At 45.9% G+C, this 12,094-nt stretch overlaps 1 protein-coding gene across 1 annotated transcript; it reads left to right on the top strand.

Annotated features, from left to right (window-relative positions):
- The first annotated feature begins 5,478 nt into the window (after positions 1 to 5,478).
- On the top strand, positions 5,479 to 7,874 carry LOC119381800 (uncharacterized). Its single transcript, XM_037649558.2, has 3 exons — positions 5,479 to 5,682; positions 6,522 to 6,674; positions 7,837 to 7,874. The coding sequence occupies exons 1-3, from the start codon at positions 5,496 to 5,498 to the stop codon at positions 7,872 to 7,874; spliced, it is 378 nt and encodes a 125-aa protein (XP_037505486.1). The 5' UTR covers positions 5,479 to 5,495.
- Positions 7,875 to 12,094: the final 4,220 nt, after the last annotated feature.

Below are 12,094 nucleotides of genomic sequence, written 5' to 3'. Positions count from 1 at the left end.
ACTTGTTAATGCGTGTTCTTACACACACACACACGCACGCGCACACAGACACACGCGTGCGCGCGACGTGGTCAGGCCAGGAAAGCGGAGGTCAAACGCCAACAACGCCATGAAGATGCCTTGCTGAAAGCCAAGGAAGCTGGAATGAAGCGTCGTCGCCGTGGCATGGATCCCCAACTACGAGCGCGAGAAGCCGATCACAGGCGTCAACGACGCCAAAATGACGCAGAACTTCCAGCTCGAGAAGCGGAGGCCAAGCGTCAGCGTCGCCAAGACAACCCTGACATGAGAGCGTACTACTTGACATGAATGTCCCGCCGGCACTCATATATGGGCAAACTGTGCAATGTGGCCACTTCTGTAGTCGAGACATGTTTTTCACAATGTCTCACAGATGGCGCACAATATCTAATGTTTGCTGTTTGTTTGATATGTTTTACGCTAGATAGACATAGTTGTCCATTGTTGTAGCTGTGTTACAAGTAGTTTTTAGCGGCGATGGGTGCACCATACATAGAGTTAATATACTGACTCTAAAGGAAATGCTGGGCCGCGAGACCGCTAACCACAAGAACGCTGACATCTTGGAACGTTGTCATTCTTGCTATCACATATCAATCCTAAAGATGCATTTGCACAATTAAAAACTCGCAGATTTTGTTTTGTGTTTATATTGAATACTTTTACGAAAGGATACGGCGGCTATGCATGCAATTTACTGTGCGCGGAAATGAGCGTTTGCAGGCTGATTTACTAGATGGCGCCGCCATATCAACACCAATACTCGAGAGTGCGCTCGCGGCTGATTGCGCCGGTTTGCGTGTCGTGTTAAACCCCCTTAAACTTAGTTTACGTCGTGTGTCTCGTAGTTGTCATAGTGTCCCGGTGTGTGCGTTTTCTGTTGCCACGTACGACTCGCCTTCATGCGACAGCCCTTTTTTCTTTCAAGCTGAAAACATCAGTGCAAACCAGGACGGACGGCAAAGAAGAGATGAGACAAGTTGTGTACCAACTAGGCGCAACCGAAGTTTTACAGCGAAAGCTGTTATGAGATCAATTCACCGGCCGTTTTTGGCGCCGTAGTTGTCCGCTGCCGCCGCCGCCGCCGCCGCCGGTGTCCGTAGCCACTATCGCTCGAGATAAACGAAATAAGAAAAAATTGCAGGATGGAAAGAGGTTCGAACCTGGGCCCTCTGCGTGGGAGCCCAGTATTCAACCTCTGAGCCATGCCGGTGCTTGAAACTGCCTTGCAAAAAGACCCTATACAGTCTTCATGTCTGGAAGGAACCACATTACCATATGTAATGTAGCGCGGTAGAGGAGTAAAATAACAACCAAGTGCCACACAATGCGAATTCTGTAACCAGGCGTTACACAATGCGAATTGCGCAACGAGTGAGTTGTTGAATGCTTCCAACCCATTACAAAGAGCTCTGCGATAATTCTTCATCGTCATTAGCCGCAGCATCAACAAAGTGCGCATAATGCCTCACAGGTGTTTAGCAGATACTACGGCTCTGCGCAGAATGACGAAAAATTGCGTAGTGGCTGCTTCCTTCCCTCACAAAAATTATGATTTATAGTGTAGTGGGTTCCGCGCAAGTGCACTTCTATTGGTTGCCAAGGAAGCCCATAAGGCTCCCATGCTCCATTTCCTCAGCGTAAAGTTAATTCCCTTTCTCTATCTCTTTCTCACGTTAGCGTATGTTATAAAGTGTGGTGGGAGAATGAAATAACGACCGGGCGTCACAAAATGCGAAGTACGTAACTAGTTGGTCATTTAAAGCTTCCAACCCATTACAAATGACTCAGTCATAATTCTTCATCGTCATCAGTCGTCCCATCAAGAAACTGCACATAATGCCTTGAGGATGGTACCTCGCTTCTCCGCAGAATGACGAGTAATGTCGTGGTGGGTGCTTCCGACATCACAAAAATTATCGTTTGTGGCGTAGTGGGTACGTTGCTAGTGTAGTTGTATTAGTAGCCACAGGAGAGTTTATAACAGACTCTAGAAATGCCGCTCTTCGAGCTTTCGCTGTGACTGTGCTGCGCTTTCCGCGCAGGCCTGGCGTTTTTTTTTATTTGTTTAGTCTTTTTAACGGCCGATAAAATTTAGTGTGCCGTGTATCTTTAGTTTTGATTGAAGCTTTCGGGTGATGCCCGAGTCACATTCGCCGCTGCATGCTGCAGTCGACATTTTTCAGCTTTATGGCTCTTTGCGCTAAAGTATGGCAGCAATGAGCTGAAGAAGAACGGGGATACACGTTTCTGGTCATTGCAAGTCGAAGCACGGCGCGACCACGGCCTACGCACTTTGCTTCGAGCTGCGAATCTGTGGAGTGACCCTCGTTCCAGCGAACGAAGAAACTTTATTCGTTATGCATTAATAGTTAGGCGTGCCTAGTTAAAATCATGCACAAACAGGAGAAAATGTTAACTGTTATCAATCGGGCCAGCTGCACGGACAGCACTACACCAACACACGGCTTCACGCATCAAAACACAGCTGATGTTCCATGAACAGCGCGTCGCTGGCTTAGGTTGGTAGTTTAAAGCTGATTACTACCATCAATTAAAGCGAGCGTCTCAGGGTCTCGCAACGTTCCTTTGTTCCATCATGGCGGAACTCATGCTGTTATAGATTTCAATGCATGGGCCCTATGGGGAGCTTTTCCTCTAGAATCAGTATATTAACTCTATGGCACTATGCCGGCTTTTTCGAAGCATGGCGTCGCGCAAAAAACGTAGTTTGATGGCCTCGCCAAGGCGCCTACAAATCGCCGAATGGGCTCAGTTTCGTCGTGACACCTGCCGAACAAAATAAAGAACCCCTCAAGGCTGTGCTTAGTTTTCAAGGCACACGGCAACAAGTCTGAAAGCCGATGGGAGTGATAAAGATGCGAAGTTGGTCTTCACATGCCTGTGTACTTCAAAGTTTTTCACACACGAAAATCGCACTGAAACAGTTGACGCAGTTAAGCGTCGCCTTGCGCGATTGTGCGCTGCTGCCATGCAACATTAAATGCGTTGAGAAGACTCCTTCCACTACACGTCATTTATGTAGTGTTTTTTTTTTCTCGAAACTATCATGGTTTTGTGGTAGGACACCTGCTTACCACGCAAACGGCCCAGGTTCGATCCTCAATGGGACCGAGGATTTTTATTGTTCATTTTATTTGCATCTTTCTCGATTTTTCGCTCACGGACGATTTTTCGCTCACAACCACCGACGCCGTCACCAACGCCGACATCGGAATTTCTTCGACACGAGCTCTCTAACGATACCGCGTTAAAAACTATTAAAGCGAAAGTTTTACTGGCCTATAGTCGAGCGAGTTTCGCTTTGTATCTCCGCGTGGCTTTGAAGCGAAGAACGGATACCCCGTGACAAGCCGCGCGAAATTGAATTCTGGCGTTGCAGTTGTGCACGAGCCTACAGAGAGCGCGTTCGTCGGCTCGTCTGTCTACCCCTCTGAATTCCCTTCCTCAGCGTCTAAAGTGAAACCGCAAGGAGCGCGCGCATCTGCTAGCAGAGGAGCACGCGAGCGCGATAGTCTGTTGGCGGTTTAGGGACCTGTGGTATCTCGCGTCGACTTCGGCGACTGCTTCGGAAACTGATGAAACGACGGCAGGGAGTGCACGCAGTACAGAACGTTCGACTAGCCATATCGCTCGGTTGGCAAACTGTGCTTCGGCCACGAGGGTAAACAAGCATGACCAAGGAAACATGTATTCCTTTGCATAACCGGTCCTAGCCGAGCTTAGCGACAGCCATTTTTTATATAAGAAATTTACCCTTTCACAATACTGCAAGAACAACCTTTCCTGTGATAGGACGCTTGGTAGGTGAGAAGCTCTCAAAATGACTGTGTAGGAGGTGACGCCACCTTAAAGTTCCCGCACGAACTCGATCTGGTGGCATAGATTTTGACGGTGTCTTCCAGGGCCTAGAGAGTTTTTGAGCCGTAAAATGTACATTGTCCTCTGAGGTGGTCAGGGGATTAACGTACCAAGTCTCAGGAAATGTCGTTGACTCAATAAGGCCAAAATACGAGAAAGCACTTTGAATTCTCCGACTTCACGCTGACATCCATGTGCAGAGAATTCGGCGTGAAAGTTAACAAATGAAACTATAACCATCATGTTCGCTTCTATTAGTAAACACGTGGCAGTGAAATGAGCAACTGCACTGTTTTCGAACAATTATGTATTCCCTTAAATTGATTCATTGTTTCATTTTAGTATACCATTAAACGTACTACGACACCAGGAGGCAATACCGGCGAAGTCCGTTTCGGCCTCCTTTTCTATGTTTTCGATGGAAAATTAAAAAAAAAAAACCTCGAGGGCTGTGTTAGCAGTAAGATGGTGTGGCACTTGTACTAAAAGGGGACGACACGACACCATTTATGGACGATGTACTGAAAGCTAGAAAACGCGCAGCATGAGTACGAGGCGGAAGGAAGCGAGGCAGTCTTCAAACTTATTATGCACATAACGAGCGCGCAAGATATCATGGAAGGCTGATGGGAGCGCGCGGTAAACAGAGCGTCAATGGAATTTTTATCTTTATGCAGAGATCACTGCAAGATCCGTGCAAGGCGCGGTACCCGATGCTTAAGAATGCGCTGAAAAAATAAGGTAGCCCGGGAAAAGAAAGTCACGCAGCACTTACAGAAAGGGCTCCTTCGCTAAAAGCCCATTCGTTGTGAACACGGTGAACCATCCAACCGCTGCCATTGGGCTTTACACGGTATGCGCTAACAGCGCCGGGGTGCTTTTTTATTGCCTCTTCTTCGAGTGCTTCTCGGCTTTCAATAACGAGGTACCCCTAAACGCTCTAATTGACATGGAGTAAGCAAAACGAGAAGGAGAGGTAGGGGCCGAGAATAATGCACAGTTTTAGCAGAGTTTGGCTGAGGCCCCACTCCGCTTACATTAGATGCGTATAGCTGTATATATATTCGATGACCTCGCCTTTTTTATCTGCTCATGGAAGCCCCTCCACTGTGCCACATATGCTCTAATCCCACCGTGTTCAATATCTGCATGCAACCAAGAAGTATTGATGTCGCTGTGACGAGCAGTATCAATATAGTGGCCATCTACAAGAAACTATACATTCTCAGGAAGCGCGCATCATGAAAAAATATTAAGATTCCTCCGCCAACACATCTGCATTTCGGTAAAAAAGAAACGTTGAGCAACTACTAGTGCTTGCATGTATTCACTAATGATATTCAATTATATTGGCATAATTTCTTTAATAAGTCCATACAGGCGATTTCCTATAAGGCAACAGCATCCCGACATGAAAAGTTGGCCGGTATTCGCAATGCACACAGACGGTCGCGCCGCGTAGCGGCCGGCGAGAGCACAATTTCAAAGAGTATGGCGCCTTGTAATGGCTGTTACAGAGTGGCTCCAGGCGCGTTTCTCGTTGGTTAGCAACCTCTAACTACGCGATGGAAAAAAAAGTTAAAAGCAACAGGATGTGTTGCGTGCCTCAGTGCACGAACCGAGCGGTGAAGGATGAGATAAGCCTTCATTCGTTCCCGCTGGACGCGCGACTTAAGAAGGAGTGGGTGGTGAAGCTCCGGATCGGCAAGCCCGTGACGCCGCCAATGAAGGTTTGCAGCGCACATTTCATCTCCGAAGACTTCTTCTGGAGCAGCATTGGTAAGCCAAATGCTTATTGTTGACATTGTTCCCGAAAGCATAAGGATTACGCTTTTACGATGTTGTAACAGCTTTCGAACGGCACGTTCAATGCGGGACGTAAATACACGCTAACAAGTCGCTGCCTATCTATGCCTTACGACGCCCGATCGCTCTCGCAACAATTGATTGTTATTTGTAGAGCGGTTAGGCAGCTGGTGTTTGATGTTCTGGCGTCAGCAAAAAATGAACGGCGCGTTAATCCTGAGAACCGGTCGATCGTTTCAACAGATTATAATGTGCGATTGCGCTTTGAAGTATCTTTCCACGTGGGCCCTTCGATCGCAATCAAGGCCAGTCCGGATCGGATTTCGCGATCGACACTGGTCGCTGCTTCACGGCCAAAGCCTATCCGGATCGAGTTTAGCGTAGACGTCACCCAAACCGCGATCATATTGATCCCAATCGGGCCTGATCGCAAGTGACACTGTAGCAGCAGTTGATCTGGACCGAGCACAATCCGAATTGGCCCTGATCGCGCGAGAAATTCCCTAGTGCCACCGGTATTACTTTACAGCGCGATAGCTTTATCACTGGTTTTCAACAGTCTCCTCTAGAGTGATTGTGTAAGTGTGCATTAGCACTTTGTTTGAATGAAGAAATTAATCAATTCAATTTTATGCCTACCCATGGCAGCTGCCCTTTTATGAAGGCAGAATTAAATAAAACGCTTCGGTACCGCGCACTGGATGCTCTTTTAACACAAAGGTAGTCGAAATGTGCTTTTCTGTAATTCCTCAAATCAGATTGTCACTGTGGCACGTAAAAACGGATATCATTTCAATTCTCATTTTGTGTAGACCCCAAAGTGTGGACGCCTAATCGAAGACGACTGAAGAAGACTGCTGTGCCTTCACAGAACTTGCCCATAAGAACTCATGACAAAAAGGACTTGTCAAGGATACAGGAAGGAGCAGCGCGAGATGCCCGTGCCTCTGCTAGACATTGTCAGGGTATGTTGTTTCATAGGTTAAAGCACCTATGCTTCTTCAGTGCAGTAAAAATACTTATCATTCATGCTGTGTTATTGCTAATATTTATTATGACATGCCACAAGAAGCCTTGGAAGGCTGTGGATTTGATCATAATTGGGTGGCACAGTAGTATATTGTTTTAGTTGGCATTTGCTTTACTACTTTGAGAAAGTTTTGCTGATAAGCCCGTAGAAAGTCAAAGCTGCAGTGTCAATCCAATTAAGTTCTGTTCAGGAAGTAGTGCAAGCTGTTCAAGCACTCCTGGCTGTCAGCCATCTCCACATTATCCATAGGCAAAGGTTTCATCTCTTCTAGATTTATTATGGTTCTGACTTCTTCTGCAATCACCATGATGCTTTCATACACTTGCAAAACAATGCTACCAGACATTACGACTACCACTGCAGTGTGGGTCATCGAACTGATAGGAATGCAGACAACCAAACTCATGAAAAGTGTCATATGTGCATGGCACACTAGTAGCAACTGGTTGCAGTGTGAACTCGGCACAAGGACAAACGAAGGCACAAAGAAGACACACACGGAGCGCTTCTTTGTGCCTTTGTTCGTCCCTCTGTCGAGTTCACGCTGCAACCAACTGCTTCTAATTATCTGCTAACAAGCCAACTTCGCAACTCTCGTTGACATCACTGGTGTTTGCATCTTTCAAGATGCATTTCGTGATGTCTTGCAGCAATAAACCTGTCTCAATCCATGTTCCGCTGCACAACCTCTGCCTTGGTACACACTGGTAGTTGCACTGCAGCTGCATTAGTACACACAGACGCCATAAAAATGCATCTGGCCGTTTTCACTACTGACTTTTCTCTTTCGTCATTGTAGCACAACGAGGGAATAAATTGTTGTGCATCTGTGCGTTGCAATAACATGCGAAAGAAACTTTTAAAGTGCTTACGTCTTACAAAAATACAACAGCTGCCTGCAGGAATGCATGGTTAAGGAACAGTAAACAAGCCAGGCTGACAGGCAGCCAATAGTTATTGCTCTGTAGGTTTATTTGACTTCAAAGGGCTGATGTGCATCTCTGAGTGCACGTTGTCAAAAATTGCCAAGAAAACTAACAAGGCATAGAAAGTGGCATGGTGACATTTTGTCCAAACTGCATGTTCTTATGCTCCAGCTCTAGAAGCAGTGAAGAAATGGCAGGGCAGAAATTGAGAGCTTGCGGTTACACACCTACCTCTCTGGATAAATTTGCTTGTGGGTAGTGATGCCAGTTGGTCACAAAATGCGTTAACACCAGGCGTAGGTTGGCAAAACATGTGGAGCTCACTCAGACTAACTCATTAAATAGTATATTTTGCCTTTAGGGCTCACTCGGACTCAGGCTCACCAAAATGTTTTTCAATCGGACTCACTCGGACTCAAATTCACCAGAATATTACTCACCGCAACTCACTCATGCACAGACTCACAGCTCCGAGTCTGAGTGAGTGCACTCGTGAGTGAGTTTGCCGACCTGTGATGCCAGATAATATTAAGAAATTCAAGACATAACAGGGTTAATTTTAAAGGATTACTCACATGGCTAGACTCTGTCATTGTAAACAAGAATAAAAATGTGGGGGTCAGTCCAGCTGCTTGCACTCATGGGGTGCTAGATAATGCAAACCACACCTCCAACCATATAAAGTATACTCATGTCGTTCTATGGCCAAGATAAAGCGGTTTTCAATCAATCTTGAATATACACTGGCTCAGGCTTGCATATTTACAGCATCGTAAATACACCCTGAGCTGTCACTGTTCCTGCATACTCTTTTGCAGTGTGGAATGTTTATGAATTCTTTCATTTCACTTTTGTGCAGAACCAACTTCTCAAGGAACATGTCGGGAACCTGCCCGAGCTGTGCATGGGCTACCTTGTGAAGAGAACCCCGATGATGACCTATATGATGTAAAGGCTCAATTACATGTTGTAATGTGTATTGCCATTGTAGCTAGATGCATCCAGGGAGAAAGCTTGGCAACCGAGATATGCATTTCTGCTAACCAGTGAGCACAAGTTCATGTCAATAGCTTAAAGCACATACCCCTCAAGGTTTTGTTACACCCTCTGGCAACTTTTTCACCATAATATGCCATACTCTGATCTGACCCTTTATATATTGCGAGGTATACAGAAGGGAAATTATACAAATCAGCTCATGGCATCCACAATAACTTGTGCAATATCATCAAACACGAAGTGAAGGTTTCCATTGCATTTCAAAGAGGCTCCAGGGAAGTAAAATGCCACATTTCACTTCTTCCAAGTAAGTCAAACTCTTGTTTCAGAATAGTTGTGTTGCCGCAGCATGTACCTGCAATTCTCTTGTATTTTGCTGTGTAGGCAAACATCCCAACATATCATGTTATGAGTGAAACAATGAGTCAGGTAGCTGATAGAATAAGTAAGCAGTGAAAAGCCACAACACTGGTAGGCATAAATTGATATAAACAGTATAAGATCTTAGCATCCCACTATAGCACGCCTCATCACCCACTATGCGGCTGTGCATACATATGACCCTATCAAGTATTTAAAAAAATTACAAAGACAAATGAGCTAAGCTATTGCTTTTTTATTGCAATGAATCCAAAATGAGTTAAATCAGTGTGACACCATTTCCGCCAAAATGCCCAAAATAGCTCTAAAGCAGAGACTAGTATATTAGAAGATTCGTAGATGTGTTGTCTTGACTTGAATCGGTCCTTACGGGAAAACTTTCTTCCGCGCAGGTACGACAGCATGGCCAGGAAACTGCATCACAACCATGTCCTAGTGGTGCAACTGGTACAGCTGCTTCCTCGCTAGACCAGGAGGCTGCAGAAGCCCTTGTTCAGCTTTCACTGTTCATGCAGAATGTACCAGACATGTGTACACAAGACAAGAGCATCCAGGTCGATGTGGACTCCTTTATGGGGAAGAAGTTCAGGCTTGTAGATTTACTCACATCAGACAACATTGTTCTTGCTTTTACTGGTGTATCAATGAATCTGCTGATAGCAATTAGTAATGAAGTAGGCAGAATTGAAGAGGCAGTCACTGAAATGTCAACTCTTGAACGCGTTATTCTCGTTCTTGTACGTTTGAAAACGTGTTTACCCTTTGTGTGTATGGCCCCCCCATTTTGTGTGAGCAGAACAACTGTCTCTCGCAACTTTTACAGCACACTTCATAACCTTGCAGCTGTTCTGGAATCTGCAATTCCATGGCCAGATAAACAGGAAATTGCAAGTAATCTGCCACAGTGCTTTGAAGAATACAGGGACGTACGTGTTGTGCTAGACTGTACTGAGGTCACAGTTGAAAAATCGCACTGTGCTTCGTGTAGAATTCTAACGTATTCGCATTACAAACGAACGCACACAGCAAAGGTGTCTCGCCTGCTGGTTTAATCACTTTTGTCAGCCGTGGTTTTGGAGGCAGAGCGTCAGACAGAGCCTGCGTTGAAAAATCGGCAGTTCTAACAAAACTCAACAGTTTTGAAGATGACGTAATGGTTGATAAAGGTTTCAACATAGACGTATTATGTGAAAACCTTGGGCTGGGGGCTGTGCAGCCTCCATTTCTTCGTGGACAGCTGCAGTTCACCGCAAAAGACTCAGAAAAGACATTAAAAATAGCCAGGGCATGTGTGCACGTCGAGCGGGCAATTCAAAGGATGAAAATTTTGAAAGTTCTGAGGGAACCTGTGCCTTGGGAAATGGTTGGTGCCCTTGATGACATATTTATTGTGATTGGTGGAATTGTAAATCTCTCCACTCCTATTCTCTCTGAGAAAAGGTTCTAGTGAAATTATGGACGAATCTGTTGTGTCCGCAAGCAAATTTTCTGCTGCTTCTAGCAGAAGTGACTCGGAGGATAATGTCAAATCATGGAAATATAGTTTGTATGATAAAAAACCGTAGAACGAGCCAGGATTGTAGTCAGGTGTTGATCAGTACGTTACGCTTTCTGGCATATCGATTTTTTACTCAGATTTAAATGTCGTGAAAATGTTGGCAATATTATATCTTTTCTTTGTAGTGTCGCAACAGTATATGGTAAGAATTTGGTGACATAACCGTCAACCAGCAGAGAGACGTTCAGTCCAAGAAAGCTACCTGGCCGTGACCTCAGAGTAGTGTTGCACAGTATAGCGATATGTGTCACAAGGAAAATTGGCGTTTCGGGCATCTTTTACAGCGAAAGCTGTTATGAGATCATTTCACCGGCCGTTTTTGGCGCTGTAGTTGTCCGCCGCCGCCGCCGCCGCCGCCGCTGCCGCCGCCGCCGCCGCCGGTGTCCGTAACCAGCATCGCTCGAAATAAGAAAAAAAACGAAATAAGAAAAAAATTCCAGGATGGAAGGAGGTTCGAACCTGGGCTCTCTGCGTGGGAACCCAGTATTCAACCTCTGAGCCATGCCTGTGCTTGAAACTGCTTTGCAAAAAGGTCCTGTACAGGCTTCATGTCGGGAAGGAACCACATTAGCATATGCAATATAGCGTGGTAGAAGAGTAAAATAAGCACCAAGCGTCGCACAGCCCGAATTCTGTAACCAGGCGTCACACAATGCGAATTGCGCAACGAGTAGGCTGTTGAATGCTTCCAACCCATTACAAAGATCTCTCCCATAATTCTTCATCGTCATCAGGCACAGCCTCAACAAAGTTCGCATAATGCCTTACATGTGTTTAGCAGGTACCACGGCTCTCCGTAGAATGACAAAAAATGGCACAGTGCCTGCTGCCCTACTTCTCAAAAATTACAATGATTTATAGTGTAGTGGGTTCCTCGCAAGTGCACTTGTATTGGTTGCCAAGGAAGCCCATAAGCGCATGATCCATTTCATCGGGGTCTCCGTAAAATTACAATGATTTAGAGCGTAGTGGGTTCGTCGCAAGTGCATTTGTATTGGTTGCCAAGGAAGCCCATAAGCGCATGATCTATTTCCTTGGGGCCTCAGTAAAGTTCTTCACCCCCCACCCCTCGTCTCTCTCCCACGTCAACGTATGCTATACAGCATGAGGGGGAGGGAAATAGCGACCGGGCGTCACCCAATGCAAATTACATAACTGGTGGGCCGTTTAAAGCTTCCAACCCATTACAATGGGCTGAGCCATAATTCTTCATCGTCATCAGTCGTCGCGTCAACAAAGTGCACATAATGCCTTAGAGACGTGTAGCTGGTGCCTCGCTTCTCCGCAGAATGACAAATAATGGCTTAGTAGGTGCTTTCCAACTTCACAAAAATTGTCATTTATGGCGTAGTGGGTACCTTTCTAGTGTACTTTTATCGTAGTCCCAAGTGAGCTAGCTTACAACGTGCTCTAGAAACGCCACTCTTCCAGCTTTCGCTGTGACTGTGCTGCGGTTTCAGCGCAGGCCTGGCGTTTTTTCACCGCGGAAGT

This window comes from Rhipicephalus sanguineus, chromosome 2, assembly GCF_013339695.2.
Source record: "Rhipicephalus sanguineus isolate Rsan-2018 chromosome 2, BIME_Rsan_1.4, whole genome shotgun sequence".
In the NCBI taxonomy this organism is placed as follows: domain Eukaryota; kingdom Metazoa; phylum Arthropoda; class Arachnida; order Ixodida; family Ixodidae; genus Rhipicephalus; species Rhipicephalus sanguineus.
The sequence above is the reverse complement of the archived record's forward strand: the minus strand, read 5'-3'. Positions and strand labels throughout refer to the sequence as shown.